This window comes from Mastigoproctus giganteus, chromosome 10, assembly GCF_048544385.1.
Source record: "Mastigoproctus giganteus isolate SK-2022 chromosome 10, ASM4854438v1, whole genome shotgun sequence".
NCBI lineage: Eukaryota > Metazoa > Arthropoda > Arachnida > Uropygi > Thelyphonidae > Mastigoproctus > Mastigoproctus giganteus.
The window spans coordinates 134,706,535-134,719,656 of NC_143584.1; the positions used below are offsets into that span (position 1 = coordinate 134,706,535).

Genomic DNA, 13,122 nt, shown 5'->3' on the forward strand with positions numbered 1-13,122 from the left:
ATATTGGGAAAGTCAGTATCCTCCATGATACTGACTTAGACTTTTTTGGTCTAATTTTTTGTTTGTATAGTTGTTCATTATGCTCATCACAGTAACTTGGCTCAATGCACTTTTACTCTCATTTTTGTTTTCATAGTTCTTATGTCAGTCCAAACTGACTCAACATTACACTGTCCACCCATGTCAGTTAGGAGTACAGCCTTGGAATCTATGTGCTTCTTAACAAAGAACATAACTCCTTCCTTCCCTCTTGTCCTGTCTGTACAAGTCTTCACACTGGTTATAACCACCATCCTCCCCACATCAGGTAGTAAAGCCTGGTTTCAAATCCCATCAATGATGTGAGGAACTTTTATGGGCTTTTTTTTCACTCTATGCTGAATTAGTATATGCAGTTGGACCTCTCTTTAATGAACTTCCATATAGTGAATTTGTTTATGTAGCAAACTTTTTAGATTTCCCCTTGGTCATTACATTGAAAATAGTTTCTGTATAATAAAGAAAATTTCCATATAGAAAACTAATTTCTAGAGACCTGAGTATGTATTGTTGGCGCCTCTGGCCTTTAGGCAATAGAGCTGATGCTGTAGAAAGCATGAATTAAGAATAAATCCCTTTAACTTTTAAGAGCTGAAGGGATTAATTCCATTAATTAAGAGCTAAAACATTTTACAATTTAGTGGTGCCCGTAAAACTCTGGAGGAGGAAACTGGCCAACCATGGCGCAGGATAGAAAAAGATGGAAGGTTTTGGGAGATACCTTTGCCAAGCAGTGGGTCAGCAATGGCTAAAAAGAAGTAAAACCTATACATCCTGTATGCTACTATACCGAGAAGTCATGCTGGTCACCTGCTATTTATGTATCCACAGCCATTGGCAAAGATTAAGGCATATTCCCGACGTGGACATTGGGTCTGATCAACCTGTTTTCTACTGTAAGCATCCTATTAGAGAATTAGGAGAGAGTGACTTTCCTTTATCCCTGAAATTCATCTGTTTTGAAGAAATGAGTCATCCACACTTTCGCTAAATTTCACCCATCTCTGTTTACATGGTAGGTACAAGTGGTCCCTAAATCAATTTTGTTTTAGCTGCTGTGTAAGCAACCTTACAATGTCTAAGAGAAAATCCTCGAGTGTAGTGTGAAAAAGTGGAAGTGCTTAATAATGTAAATCGGGTTAACCATTCTAAAAAACTGTGTTTCGATTTTCAAACTGTTTGAGAAAACGGGATCCAGTCGGAAGCATGTGAAATTATGCCTGTATGAAGATGTAGATGAAGTAGTTTTTAAGTGGATGAAGTTGATTTGAGACCAAAATGTGCCGATATCAGGACCATTAATAAAAGAAAAGGCTATGGGGTATGTTTTTTTTCTGGGGCATAAAACATTCCAAGCCAGTTTCGGTTGGCTGGACAAATTTAAAGAGCACCATAGTTTACTCGAAAAAGTTATTTCTGATTAAAGTGGAGTTGCAATCAAAGAAGACTATACCCATTGGAAAGAAACAGTTTTAAAAAAAAATTTTGAACAGGATTTTAAATTTCAATAGAAAGGTGATGAAAGAACACAGAAAAATCGCATTGTCGACAACTGCCCTGCCTACCTTCACTTGGTAATTTCGAAACAAGTCTGAAGCTTGGTTTCTTCCTTCCAAATACCTCATCTAAACTGCAGCCAATGGGCTCAAGGATTTGAAAATGCACTACCGAAAGTGCATAATGAAAAAAATTATACTGAAAATAGAAACCAACCAACCTATAAATTATTTTTTAGACTTGTAGATGTTCATATCAGCATGGTGAAAGTGTGGAGTCAAGATGTGATGGAAACAATGATTAAAAATTGTTTCGCAAAGGCAGGTTTTGCTAAAATGCTAATTAACAGTGATGAGAGGGATTAACTACTACAAGACATTGAGCAATCTTGGGAAGAGTTCCAAGAGAGATCAGCGGAGAAATTGTTCTTGACGAATTTTTAGGAGTTGATAATTACGTCATAGCAGCTGAATATCCAAGTGGCTCCAACATTTTTGAGAGTATTCAAAGAACTAGTGACAATATCAACAATGAATTCGATGAAAATGAGGACAATATTAAATCTTCCAAACAAGAATTGTTGGCAGCATTTGAGACTTTGCGTCGAGGCCTTCAGTGGGAAGAAAATGTAACAAAAATATTTGAGTGTTTAAACAAATGCAGATTTTTTTATAAACAGTGTACAGTAGAATCCAGTGTACAACAAAAAATAACCAAATATTTCATGACATAATTCTTAAAAGGGTACTAATATATTATGCTCATCATGTTAGTAGTCATTTCTTAATATGTATGTATCAATAAATTAATTGTTTCAAAATGTTAGAAAATTTATTAATTCCCACTTATTTCTGATTTATTTCCCATCTTTTACTATATTTCTGAATTTACAGTATTTTTTGTTTTTATTTGTTTTTATCTGTGATTTGTTTTTATTATAGGCTAATTCTATGAATGAAAGGATAGGTTATCCAGAACTATTAACTAATCAAGCAGAGCTGTCTAAGGAGTATGAAGCAGTAAGTGCTGTTATATTTATTAGTGTATTGTTATGATTTTTTAATCAAAATTTTGTAACTCATCAAATATATTAAATTTATATTAATTCTTGCAGCTAATCATTCACGACGACCTCTTTCTGGTAAATATCCTCAATGTACTTAAATTTGAAGCCTCTAAAAACCTACTAAAGCTGAGGCAACCTGTTAATAAGGATAGGTATGTTGTTCAGTAAGCAATATCTTCCTTTTTTTTTTCTCATTTAAATATTAAATTTACATTATTAACTGTTACTAATATTTATTTAAATTTATATTTTCCTGGCTAGCTGTTTTATTGACTTTGTATTAATGAATGTTTTAACTATCACAAAATGTTTTTGTATTAGTGAATATTTTTGCTATCACAACATTTTTTTTGTATTGATGTGTGTTAATTAATTTTTGAAAGTTTTGCATTAATAAATTTTTTGAACTATCAAAAAAGAGAGAAGGCAGGATTTTGTGATAGAAAAATCCTGTCTTCCCTCTGAAAACAATTCCATACAGTATGAAAATAGCATATGATTTTTCATATACTATGTTTTTAACCTTTTCATATGCTATAAAAAGGTTAAATTCCATCCCCATAGAAATAGTCACCTCTCCAGACCTCCTGTCACTATGGCTCTGAAAATTCTGAATTTATCCCTTGATTATATGACCAATGACAAATTCAGAAACCTCAAGTGATAAATTCAATGGTCAGTTCATTGCAACCCAAGAAATCCTCTCACAAAATAAGGTGCTTAAAATTTTTCTATACTGCATACTTAGATATATGCAGTGTGATAAAAAGGTTCACAGTTTATATTTTAAAAAAATAAAACAGATAAAAGTCGATTGTTGAGTATTCTATACTGTTATCTCCAAGGCTAGTCCCTTTGAGGCTTGATACTGCTGCTTCAGAAATTTGCTGCTGTTTGACTCATTACCAGAACAGAAATTGTCTCCCTCCCCAGAGAACAAGAACACTTGTTTATAATAGAAGAAGATAATTACAAAGCTTTCACAAATTTTACACAAAAAATATTTGAAATGTGAAGGAATATCCAAAGAACGGCAATTCAGCCCCCCTCCAGCAGCCAAACAATAACCAATAACTGCCCATGTCTCTCATGGGCATTTAACTTGACAGTGGAGCTGTTTCCAGCTCTCTGACAGATACTTGACTTGACAAAACTGGATTGACTGAGATTTTCCTCCAGGAACATTCTGCTCTGTGCAGGGATTTGGGACCCCCTACACCCACTATGTAATAATGAAGGGAAATTTTTTCCTTCATTATTAGAGAGTGTTATGGTAAATGGGAGTGAGTGAAGGAATGAATGTAATTGGCTGCATGAATACACACAAAAAAAAAAAAAAAATATATATATATATATATATATATAGTTTGATTACTTAAATTACTTAAATTTTGGTGTCTATTTTCTATAGGGTGTTAAGGTGTATCCTGAACAGGAGATAAAGGACTATTAAGCACGTATAATAGTCCAATTGCCCATGGCAATGACATTAACGTAGCAAGGGACAAATTAAAAACAATCAATTAGACATTAACTAAAATAATAAAAACACAAAAAATATATATATATATAATTTATTTAGCTTAAGATACTAACACAACCTGATCTATATACTAACAACACCAACACGCTGTACTCCTCTCTGGCCTGCATGAAATTGTAGCAACTGAAAAATACTAGTAAGTTGGAGTGCAGACCAAATAAGCCGAACAAATGAGACGAATGCCAGAAGAATGAATGGGCATATGCCCGTGAATGTGAAAGAATAAAATACATGTCCAATTTTAGTACTTGCTTACTTCTTGTTCTATACCCCTTTTAAGTTACTTAAATTTAGTTATTAGTTATCTAGCACAGTGCTACTTGGAGTGTGGTCCGTGGACCGGCGCCGGTCCGCAAACTGTTTGTTAACAGTCCGCGATGAATTAGAAATTGGTCACGGACATTACTAGTCCCTGACGATCTGTCCATTACTGGTCTGCGAGATTTGTATTTTACAAAAGTACTGGTCTGCGATGGATTGGAAATAAAGAAACTAGTCCTTCACCACAGATAGTTTGAGAAGCACTGATCTAGCACATTAAGATACACCACACACCACTGCATCCCCCCCCCAGTGTGAGAAAGAAAAAAGATAAATGAGAGGGAAAAAAATACGTGACGGAAAATGTACGAAAAAAGCACAAAATCAGAAGAGAAAAAAACCAGAATGAGAGCAGAGGGCGAATGACTATTGAATGGGAAAAATTTGCCTGTCACTCCTCTTTCCCCAACTGGACTGAGTGGTGGGCAGATGGACCAGCATGGCCCCCTGCCTACCCAAGCAGACACCATGCCATAGCTATTTAGCCTGCATGGTTTTTGGGCACAGACTCTGGTCAGCAGGACTTATCCCTGACCAGTGTGGGAATGAGCAGCAAACAGGTGCCCCAACATAGGGATCCCTATGAACTTTGTCTCCTACCAACTGGGGTAACTTCACCACCACCACCTGTAAACTCCCACCCTCAGGGGGGAGAATGGGCATCCAGTCTTGGGATCCTATACTGTCCCTCCTGAATGGGCATCCAGTCTTGGGGTCCTACACTGTCCTAGGTTAGGCGGTGATGAACACATTGCCTAACCAGGCAGGTGCCTACACTACTGCTCTCCTCTTTTTCTCTACCACTTTAACCCCCCTCCCGCTCCCTGTCTTTCCACTACTACCTTCCATTTTCACCTTTTTTTTTTTTTTTTTTTTTTTTACTGGGCTCTCAAGCTACCACAGGGTTTGCCCCACCAGTGCTTTATACTCCCTACTGCCAGGCCCACCTCCTTGTAGTCTTGGACAGTAAACTGGAGGTGTTTGTGTGAAAACCAAGGCCCCCTATGCTAAGAGGCTGGATAAACAACACAACCCCACACTAATGCCACACTAAACCTACATAAATCTGGCCTTTATAGAATTTTGTATTCATCACATTGCCTAATGCAGAGTTGGAGAAACCCCTGGAGCCACAAATAACACTATACCAGAACCTCTGTTTTGGGAAAAAGAAGTTACAGCTAGATCAGGTGACTTTATCTTATTATTGTTGAACCAGAAGTTATCACACATTCAGACTTATGTGTGCTGGAATATTGTCATAATGTATTAGTCAACCTCCATCATATCATTTTTCATACATTTTCTTAGCATATCCGGTATCTGCTGTAGAATTTCCTTGAAAAATGAAATTCTAATTGACAGGAAGGCTCAACATAGTGAGTTTCTGATGTACGATCTCATTGATGTCAGGAAATACAATCAAGTTGCTTTTGACATTTGAGTAAATTTGCTTGTACCAGCCTAACAATGCAACATGGTTGTGAATTTTCATTCTCATTGAAGTACCTGGTAAGGGCCAACATTTTTTAAAAGTATAATTTGAAAACTTTGTAATCACACCTTGGAGTTATTCTTGCATTACATTCTTCTAGTGATTATTCAGCCGTTGGGCACCAAAGAGAAACATGCAACTAATCTTAGCAGACTAAAATTCTCTTTCTCTCTGAGATTTTCTTTACCTGCATGGTTCTTTATTAAATTTTGAAAAAAAAAATTGTGATAAAAATCTGCTTGTTACTGCTATTCAGTTATACTTTTCACTGATGACTATTTTCACATTAATATTTGCCAAGTCATTATTAATAAAAACAACTATCCAAATAAGGATGTCGATAAATAGATGATTGAAACTTAAAAAAGAATGGTCTTGCAAACTTCCAGAAAATGATGGGTATAACTATTCACATATAAAAGATTTAATTAGAGAGGGTAAATTATTTGTTTACAGAAACCAGGAAGGTGACATTCGTTGTCATTTTAGCAAAGCAAGTAGAGATGATGTAGAGATAGTATTGTAATGTCCCTTCATGGCCAAAAAGTCAGGGGCTGACACTTACAGAAATGATGACAACCAGATACATTACAGAAATAAATAAATTAACATTAAGGGATATAGGACATTAAATAATTAAATAAAATAACATTTTTTTTTTTTTTTTTTTTTTGGTAGTTGTTGGTGCATAGGCTTCTGTGACCATAATGCACCTCCCAAGGTTGTTTTTTTTTTGCAGTACTTTGATCCAAGCCCAAGGCGGGAATCGAACCCGCGACCTTTGGGTTGCCAGGCAGGCACTTTACCCACCCGGCTAGCCCGGTCGGCATAAAATAACATCAAATGACATAAGACATTAAATGAAATAAGGTGACATACATTATTAAAATCACATTACTACCAGTTGAGAACTTTTCAGTCTTAAAAATAAGAGTATTTGGCATTTGATGGATATATATGTGCCCATGGGAAACTTTTCCATAGTTTTCCAAAGCAGCATGTTTCTTGATGTCAGTGAAATTAGCAATGGCAAAGGATGGAAGAAAGCAAGCTTACACAGCATCAGCAAAAAAAAAAAAAAAAAAAAACCACAATACCTCCCAATTCACCTATTCATTCTTTCCAATAGTTTGTTCATCTGGTATGATTATGTTATGATTCAATAATTTTTGATAATAAAGCCCCATAGTGTATGTTTTTTATAGATTGCCTCTAATCATGATTGAGTGCTATTGTCATTCAAACTGCATATCATTCTAAACTTGAAAAGCAGGGTGCGTGTTTGTTCTTAAGAACCACTTTTACTTTAGCATTAGCATTAGCAGAGGCATTTGATGCAAGAAAGCAAGCTTATGCAGCATCAGCCAAAAAAAATAATAAAATAAAATAAAATAAATAAATAAATAAATAAAAAATAACCACTTCCACTTCACCCCTCTGTTCGTTCGAAATACCTGTCCAGCTGAGCCTTAAACTTATTTAGGCTATCAACTTCCACGACAAGGGATGGAAGTCTGTTCCACCAACCAACCACCCGCTGGCTAAAGGCAAATTTCCTCATGTCTATCCTACATCTGTCTTTTCTCAATTTGAATTTATGCCCTCTCAGGTGATTATTCTGAGCAAGAGGAAGAATCCCATCAGCATTGAGCATGCTCAAACCATTCAAGGCTTTATACACCTCTATCAGATCACCTTGCTGGTACTCGTTCCAGCATCTCTACATCCTTCTTGAAATGAGGCCTCCAGACCTGTATACAGTACTCTAGGTGTGGCCTGACCATTGCCTTATACAAGGGAATAATCACCTCCTTATCCCTGCTAGAAAAATTCCTATATATCATCGACAATACACCATGAGCTACTCTTGCAGCCTGTCTGCACTGCTCAGAAAACTTCATATCTGCCTGCACAACCACCCCCAGGTCCCTTTCATTCTCTACCACTGTCAGTGTAGTACCACAGAGTTGATACGTTGCTCTGGGGTTGCTGTTTCCCATATGTAGTACTTTACATTTGTCAATGTTAAACTTCATTTGCCACCTCTCAGCCCATCTGCTCAACCTTTCCAGATCCTGTTACACTAGCATAGTGTCAGTAGTGTCCTTGACAACCCTGCCAACCTTTGTATTGTCTGCAAACTTGGACATTAAGCTTGATATACAATCATCAATATCATTTATAAATACAAAAAACAATGATGGACCCAATACTGAACCCTGAGGGACTCCACTAATAACATTAGTACACGATGAGCAGTGTCCATTGATTACCACTCTCTGTCTTCTCCCCCTCAACTACCCCTTTATCCATAGCAGCAATTTGCCTCCAATGCTACACTGCTCCAATTTATGCAGCAGTCTTCCATGTGCAACAGCATCAAAAGCCTTTCTAAGATCCAAGTATATAATATCAAAGTTATTCCCTGCATCCAGTTCTTTTGTGACTGCATCATAGTATCCAATCAAATTGGTCAGGCAAGACTTCCCCTTAACAAAACCATGCTGTGTCTGAGCTATAACTGAAGTCTAGATGATCCAGCAGTGCTTCTTTAACCAGTGCCTCTATTAATTTTCCTTGAACAGAAGTTAAACTAACAGGTCTATAATTACTTGTGTCGCCCTTTGATCCTCCTTTGTGAATTGGGGTCACATATGCACATCTCCAGTCCATGGGTACTTCCCCTGAGTCCAAGGAAGCTCTCATAATTATGGCTAAGGGTTTGCTTACTTCCTTTGCTGCCTCCTTTAATATAACTGGATAGATCCCATCCACCCCAGGTTCCTTTCTTGTATTTATCTTCAACAATTTCTCCTCCACTTTACTCTCAGTTATTACAAGATTCTCTAGCTTACTGCCAGAGTTGAATACACCTCTGGCATTCCCCTCACTGAATAACTCCTCATGTGTGAATGTCGATGCAAAATATTCATTTAGTTTGTTAGCTACCTGAGCAGGATCATCAACAGTTGACCCATCGATATCAAGTGGACTAATCTGATTCATCCCCTTCCTTCTAGAGTTTACATAAGTAAAGAACTCTTTGCTGTTTTTCTTTGCATCCCTTGCCAAAGATTTCTCGTAATCTGCCTTCGCCTGCCTAACCTCCTTTGTAACTTGGTTACGGATCAACTTGTATCTATCATAGGCTTCTGTGTCACGTGTTAATTTGTATGTATCCCATGCATTTTTCTTCTCTGCCATATTGAATTTGCCAGGGTTGAATTTGAAAGTGTCTGCAATTCTGCCCAGACACGATAGGAGGGAGTATATGATGAGAGCCCTGTCGATCAATTCAGCCCTGGAAGGATTGCGCAAGGCTCAAGGGGTAGAATTTTTCTTAGCCTGGTCTGTACTTGTTAACAGGAGAGACTGCTTCTACAGGGATGGGATACACTTAAATAGAAAGGGTGCAAGAATGTTTCCTGATGCTATCGAGGCAGTGTTAGGTGGGTCGAAAAACTGCTAGATTGGGGGGATACAAGGACTAATAGATTAACAGTAGCCACTGGCAGAGGTGAAAATGATTCTTGCACTGCTTCTATTGGAATGAGCCGCAGCCTGGAAAATAAGATGCAGGATATTTCAGAGACTGCTGGGAATCATTGGGGTACAAATAAACACATAGGTTGTGTTAGATTAGCTAAGAAAAAGAACAGGTGCATGATTACTTGCGTGTACACCAATGCTAGGAGTTTAGTAAATAAATTTGATGAATTTGAGGTATTGCTCAAAACATCAAAGGCAGATATTGTGGGGATTTCAGAGACGTGGTGTCACACAGATATAAGGTATGCAGAACTGGAATTTGGGGAGTACAATGTCTACAGAAAGGATGGACAGGGTAGGAAGGGAGGAGGGGTTATGCTATTAGTTAAGAAATACATAAAATCCAAGGAAGTGAAGCCAGTCGACATTGCTGGACAGTGCAGTGTCGAGTCAGTTTGGTGTGACATAAGCATTGGGAGATCAAAATTGAGAGTAGGAGTGTGCTATAGGCCTAATGACTCTGATGAGTATAATAAGAAACTGTACGGAGAAATAGAGCGGGCCAGTAAATCAGAGAGTCTTATAATGGGGGATTTTAATTTCCCAGATATTGACTGGAATTTGGGGGCTGGTCACTCACACACTAGCAAGGCTTTTGTGGATTTATTGGATGATTGTTTTCTACATCAGCATGTTCGGGAGGCAACTAGAGGGAGTAATACTCTTGATTTGATTATCAGTAGTGATTCTTCATGCATTAAGAATTTGCAGGTAAATGAACCACTAGGTGGCAGTGATCACAGTGTGCTGAAGTGGGATTTACTCAAAGAGGTAACTACCATTAGGGGTAAAGGGAAGGGTTATTGCTTCCGTAAAGGCGACTACGATGGACTGAGACAGTATTTAAATTCTATACAGTGGGACCAACTGATGATGTTACCAACAGCAAATTCAAAATGGGAAGCATTCTTGGAAGCTACTAGGCTTTACATACCAACTAAAAAATATTGTTTAAGGTTTAGGCCTAAGTGGATGTCAGATGACCTAATGAGACATATGGCAGAGAAGAAAAATGCATGGGATACATACAAATTAACACGTGACACAGAAGCCTATGATAGATACAAGTTGATCTGTAACCAAGTTACAAAGGAGGTTAGGCAGGCGAAGGCAGATTACGAGAAATCTTTGGCAAGGGATGCAAAGAAAAACAGCAAAGAGTTCTTTACTTATGTAAACTCTAGAAGGAAGGGGATGAATCAGATTGGTCCACTTGATATCGATGGGTCAACTGTTGATGATCCTGCTCAGGTAACTAACAAACTGAATGAATATTTTGCATCGACATTCACACATGAGGAGTTATTCAGCGAGGGGAATGCAAGAGGTGTATTCAACTCTGGCAGTAAGCTAGAGAATCTTGTAATAACTGAGAGTAAAGTGGAGGAGAAATTGTTGAAGATAAATATAAGAAAGGCACCTGGGGTGGATGGGATCTATACAGTTATATTAAAGGAGGCAGCAAAGAAAGTAAGCAAACCCTTAGCCATAATTATGAGAGCTTCCTTGGACTCAGGGGAAGTACCCATGGACTGGAGATGTGCAAATGTGACCCCAATTCACAAAGGAGGATCAAAGGGCGACACAAGTAATTATAGACCTGTTAGTTTAACTTCTGTTCCTGGAAAATTAATGGAGGCACTGGTTAAAGAAGCACAGCAGGATCATCTCGACAAGACTTCAGTTATAGCTCAGACACAGCATGGTTTTGTTAAGGGGGAAGTCTTGCCTGACCAATTTGATTGGATACTATGATGTAGTCACAAAAGAACTGGATGCAGGGAATAACTTTGATATTATTTACTTGGATCTTAGAAAGGCTTTTGATACTGTTACACATGGAAGACTGCTGCACAAATTGGAGCAGTGTGGCATTGGAGGCAAATTGCTGCTATGGATAAAGGGGTGGTTGAGGGGGAGAAGACAGAGAGTGGTAATCAATGGACACTGCTCATCGTGGACTAATGTTATTAGTGGAGTCCCTCAGGGTTCAGTATTGGGTCCATTATTGTTTTTTGTATTTATAAATGATATTGATGATTGTATATCAAGCTTAATGTCCAAGTTTGCAGACGATATAAAGGTTGGCAGGGTTGTCAAGGACACTACTGACACTATGCTACTGCAACAGGATCTGGAAAGGTTGAGCAGATGGGCTGAGAGGTGGCAAATGAAGTTTAACATTGACAAATGTAAAGTACTACATATGGGAAACAGCAACCCCAGAGCAACGTATCAACTCTGTGGTACTACACTGACAGTGGTAGAGAATGAAAGGGACCTGGGGGTGGTTGTGCAGGAGGTTGAAGTTTTCTGAGCAGTGCAGATGGGCTGAAAGAGTAGCTCATAGTGTGTTGTCGATGATATATAGGAATTTTTCTAGCAGGGATAAGGAGGTGATTATTCCCTTGTATAAGGCAATGGTCAGACCACACCTAGAGTACTGTATACAGGTCTGGAGGCCTCATTTCAAGAAGGATGTAGAGATGCTGGAACGAGTACAGAGAAGGGCAACAAGATTAGTGAATGGAACAAAGGGGCGCTCTTACGAAGAAAGGCTTAAGTTTTGCAAATTACAGTGTCTGGAGACTAGGCACCGGCAAGGTCATCTGATAGAGGTGTATAAAGCCTTGAATGGTTTGAGCATGCTCAATGCTGATGGGATTCTTCCTTTTGCTCAGAATAATCATCTGAGGGGGGCTTAGGGGGGAACAGGTATCCTGTGTGTTATCAGACACTCAGCCTAAAACACTGATGGATCCAATATCTCTCTATTACAGAAGATTTAGGAGAAGTCCAGTTGGCCTGCCTCCCTAAAATCCACTCATGCACACCTTCTCGATGGTAAGCCCTGTTACGTCACTTAGGTGGCAACGAACGTGTAGAGTGGTTCTCTTCAAGACGCCTGGTCGGCGTGAAGAGGAAAAGACCAAACCCTCCAGCAATGAGGGCACAACAATACAAATGGCCCTCAGTCCCCAGCAGCTTTCACTCTCCCTCTTACGGCAGCGAGAGGATCAGAGTGGAAGCAGAGGGTGCTAAGAATCTCTGGGTACGACCAGGCTGCCATGCACGGAAATTGAACTTGGCCTGTTATAACGTACGATCACTCATCGGTGAAGACAGGATATTAGAGCTGGAAAAGGAATTAGAAAATGTGAATTGGAATATCATCAGTTTGGCTGAAACAAGAAGAAGAAATGAATCACTTATAAGTTTATCAAGTGGAAATCTGCTGTACACCAATGGAAACAGTGAAAGGAGTGAAGGGGGAGTTGGGTTTCTGGTCCATAAAGATTTTAAAAACAACATTTTGGAATTCAAAAGTACATCACCAAGGGTGTCAAACTAATACTCAAGATTTCTAAGAGGTACAAGCTAAAGGTTATAATGATTTATGCACCAACATCGAGCCATGATGATGAAGAGGTTGAAGAAATGTACACCGAAATTGAGAGTCTTCTAAATGAGCAGAAAACCCACTACACTATTATTATGGGGGACTTCAATGCTAAGGTTGGAAAGAGACAAAACAGCGCAGAAAGGGGAACTAGAGGAAATTTTGGAATTGGTGAAAGAAATGAAAGAGGTGAAAAACTTGTGGAATTTGCA

At 38.4% G+C, this 13,122-nt stretch overlaps 1 protein-coding gene across 4 annotated transcripts in view; it reads left to right on the forward strand.

The window, feature by feature from the left end:
* LOC150079297 (neprilysin-1-like) overlaps positions 1 to 13,122 on the forward strand; it is a 329,066-nt gene that overhangs the window by 208,925 nt on the left and 107,019 nt on the right. For 3 of the 4 annotated variants that reach the window (XM_090384129.1, XM_090384131.1, XM_090384132.1), the window contains 2 exons: positions 2,478 to 2,555; positions 2,651 to 2,766. In XM_090384129.1, the coding sequence (XP_090240255.1) occupies positions 2,478 to 2,555; positions 2,651 to 2,766 (194 nt within the window). The remainder of the gene's footprint in view (positions 1 to 2,477; positions 2,556 to 2,650; positions 2,767 to 13,122) is intronic. The other variant, XM_090384130.1, reaches the window with a different exon arrangement.